This window comes from Contarinia nasturtii, unplaced genomic scaffold, assembly GCF_009176525.2.
Source record: "Contarinia nasturtii isolate CC-2019 unplaced genomic scaffold, AAFC_CNas_1.1 Cnas_scaffold_686, whole genome shotgun sequence".
NCBI classification, from domain to species: Eukaryota; Metazoa; Arthropoda; class Insecta; order Diptera; family Cecidomyiidae; genus Contarinia; species Contarinia nasturtii.
Window position 1 is genome coordinate 1 of NW_022198037.1, and position 3,832 is coordinate 3,832.

At 32.5% G+C, this 3,832-nt stretch overlaps 1 protein-coding gene across 1 annotated transcript; it reads left to right on the forward strand.

Annotated features, from left to right (window-relative positions):
- The first annotated feature begins 581 nt into the window (after positions 1–581).
- On the forward strand, positions 582–1,016 carry LOC116340429 (homeobox protein Hox-A2a-like). Its single transcript, XM_031766909.1, has one exon. The coding sequence runs from the start codon at positions 582–584 to the stop codon at positions 1,014–1,016; it is 435 nt and encodes a 144-aa protein (XP_031622769.1).
- Positions 1,017–3,832: the final 2,816 nt, after the last annotated feature.

Sequence of the window (3,832 nt, forward strand, 5' to 3'; positions counted from 1 at the left end):
ACCAAGAAAATTTCATTTTTTCTGAAATGCAATATTAAAATGTTTCATGTATTTGATTGCAAGCGTCACTGAACATTTATATCAGATCATTTTCAGATGTGCAGTAATGCGTCACAATGGGTTTAGCTCATAAATTTGTGAAATGATGAGAAATTCTTTCGATTTGCTAAGGTTTTCCGCCGAGAAAATTATTTCGAACATTAGTGATCCAAACTATAAGTGTGCAAAATTTGAAAACTGTAGGAGGAGTTAAGGACAAAGAATGAAAAAAAGGTAATTAACAATGATGAGTCCCTCATTGGATAGATCATAATTGGTATTACTAATTACCCCAAAAACACGCTAATCCTTTTGTGATCTATCCTCGATTTGTATAAATATGCTGTATCTTTCAGTGGTAGTTTATTCGTTTTGCTTTTTTCAATCGTTCAACATAATATTGAAGAGAACAAAAATTAAAATTTACTAAAAACATTACCATTACTTAAAAAAATCAACTCTTTCGAATAGATCATCGCATCAAACTCTCTCAAAAAAAAAAATAACTATATTTTCAAATGGCAACTCATAAGATAATAACAATGGAAGGCACCATAGTTGATGTGCCACTTGGTCGTGGAGGAAAACCCAAACGGGTTCGCACTCAATTTACTCCAGAGCAAATTCGCCATCTCGAGGCGAATTTTCAATCAAATAACTATCCACCAAAACCAAAGCGAGAGGAATTGGCGGAGATGCTGGATTTAACTGTGCGGAATGTTGTTGTGTGGTTTAATAACCGCCGAATGCTTAAGAAGAAACAACAGATGTCTACAGTGAGTGAAACTCAACCAGTTCAACAATCACCAACATCCGTGAATACGATGAATAGCCGTGAGTTTCATGAATATATGCCTAGATTTGAGCATTCAGCTCACGCAAGTATGTATCCGGATATTTTTAAAAATTTGACGCCTGACGAATGGAATGCTATACTGAGCGCCGATGGATATGATCTTGATATGAAAATATGGTAACAATGAAAATATTGGGCATACAGCTGTACGGAATGCTTGAGAATAATAATGAAATATATATGGCAAACTATATACAAACTTGGGACACTTTTATTGGAAATATTCCGAAGGGACACTTCAGTTTGAACAAAAATTAAGTTTCATTATTATTCTCAACCATTCTACGGAAAATAGGGTTAGTTGGGGATCTCGTTCAATCCATGCAAAGTCTGTTTAAATATTTACTTTATTCAGCCAGTAAGTTCTTTGTTAAATACAAGCCTATTTTTTCTAGAAAATTAATAAATACATTCAAATAAAAATAAAAAACAAAAAGCGTTCTAAATATTTTTAAACCAAATTGCTCATAAAGGGTGTTTTTTTACTGATAGAACTTTGAATTGAAATAAATCACAAACCAGTTTTAATTTAATCATGAAATCGTATTTATTTGGTTGATTTGATAATGGCAATTATGTTTTAAAAATAATTTTGGGTAATGGTCCCCACAACTACGTTTTACACAGTTTCAGCCAGTAATTTAACCAAAAGTGGACTTCGTCGAAAAAGATGATTTTTCGGTAATATTTCCGTATCATTTTGGAGCTTCTGCAGGGCCCAACCGACGAATGTGCGGCGCCTTGGATGGTTATGCCACTTCAGTTCATGTGCCAACTGGACTTTATAAGGCTTCAGACCAAGATATTTTTGCAAAATTCCGCACAAAGATGAACTTGTTTTGCACGGCGTCGAATTGATAAAGTCGAATTCATGATTAAATTAAAACTTGTTTTATGATTTATTTCAATTCAAAGTTCAATCAGTCAAAGAAAAACACCCTTTATATATATAAAGATGAATCTATTTAAACAACAAAAGATCATTAAACGGTAACAATCAAGAGAAATTGTTTTACATATTGCATTTCACGTCATAAAAAACTAGATAGTTTCACTAATGACACTGACCTGAACACATTAAGTGCAATTTCGCCGAAAATACTAATTAGTTTATCATCCATAAAACATCATCACTGTCAAAAAAGGGACAACATAATAATAATGAATATTGCAATCGTACGATGTGCCATTTATGAAAAATAAGGTAATAAATTTAGTCAAAAAAATAATCCTAATGAAAAATAAAAATGTATAATAGTAATAAAAATCAGTTCAGGCTGCTATAAAAATCACTTCTATTGTTGTTGCTACATTTCGGCGCCTGACGTCAGTTGCTTGAGCTGATTCATCTGTCTGAGAATATTTCAATATAATGCCTGATATAATTACTCTATGTATGGCATTGTGCTTACGAACAACATTCAATTGACACACAACAGCACAATAAAAATTTTCAACACAAAACTCAAAGCGATGAAAAACAATTTTGTTCACTTTTATTGAACGCGCTGATACAAACCATTTGTATAATTGTTTTTTTCACTTTTTGTGCGTTCTATACCGAGCCTCCGAGAGTGCGAAATATTTATACCGTTAAACTGCGTCGCATATCGAAGCGAAACAAAATTCTGTTACTAAAACATGGCAGAACAGTAGCTAGTTGTCAGCACAAAACGAAACTTACATATTTTGAATAATAAAAAGTCAATATTTTAAGTCTCCTTTCGATATGTCACTAAACAATAAGTTGTTTTTATTCTAGAGCGTTCAATTAGACATGATTGCAATTCTTTGAGGGAGATTTGATCGGCAAAGATTGGTGAAAATTTGCGAAATTTAAAATAATTTGTGTTAGTCATGACAGTGTCTACCCCCAGGTGGGAACTTATATCATTTGTTTTTACATTTAACTTTTCTGTTTTCGTTACAAAATGAATGAGTCATAATCCAAGAAATATATCGATATTCATGACCAACATGTGGTTTGAAGAATTCTTTCGATACGCTACGGATTTGGCGAAAAAAGTAAGAACATTTTCTTGTATAAGATTGTATTATATAAATTTTAAAACTTTACTCTAGTATACAAAACGTCATTTGTATAGTTCAATACATTCTCCGCGCGAAAGAAGGCAAATGAATACTTGAAGTATGGCTATTTGTACGTCCAATTTATCGATATTTCAATGCTACATTAAAAATAACTGCAAGGCAATTGATTAACCTTCAACAGCTAGGATACGTGATATCAAACATAAAAAATATTGTTTCTTTACTTGATTTGAAGCCAAATTCATACAACATAGGCGATGATAAGGAGACACCTCACACTTACAAGTTTCCTTTACTATCGATAAATTGAGTCGGCGTAATTTTAATACAAATGCATTATCCATAAAATGCACTTGGAAACCATGTGTATGCTGCTGCTTGCATTAACATGCGCCATGTAATAGAGTCTTGTTTAATTATTCAGTGAAAATAATGGAAAGACGTATTTTTTCTAATCTGCGACACGTAGCCAAGACATTCAGTAAACTGAAAACCATTGAATAAGTAGCCACGTTATTTAAGTTCAAGACATTCATTTAAAACAAAGTTTTAAAAAATGGAAATTTTTGGAGAGTTAAAGTTGGGTTTAGAGTGGCTCGGGATTTTTCACCGTGATTCCGGTCAAAACTCAAATAAATTGTCAATCGTTCGAAATTTTGGTTTCTTTTGCATTTATATATCATTTCCGGCATCAACCGCCTGGTTTCTTTTTTCTTCGGAAAAAACATCTGCACATTTTACAGAAGCGCTTATAATGTTTACGGGTTCGTTAATGGTTCTCGCATTGTATTTTAATTTATTTTGGCACAAACAAAAGTATGAAGCATTATTGATGAAACTTAACGCAATCGTTGAAAAAAGTAAGTGTATAATATTCCTTCAGTA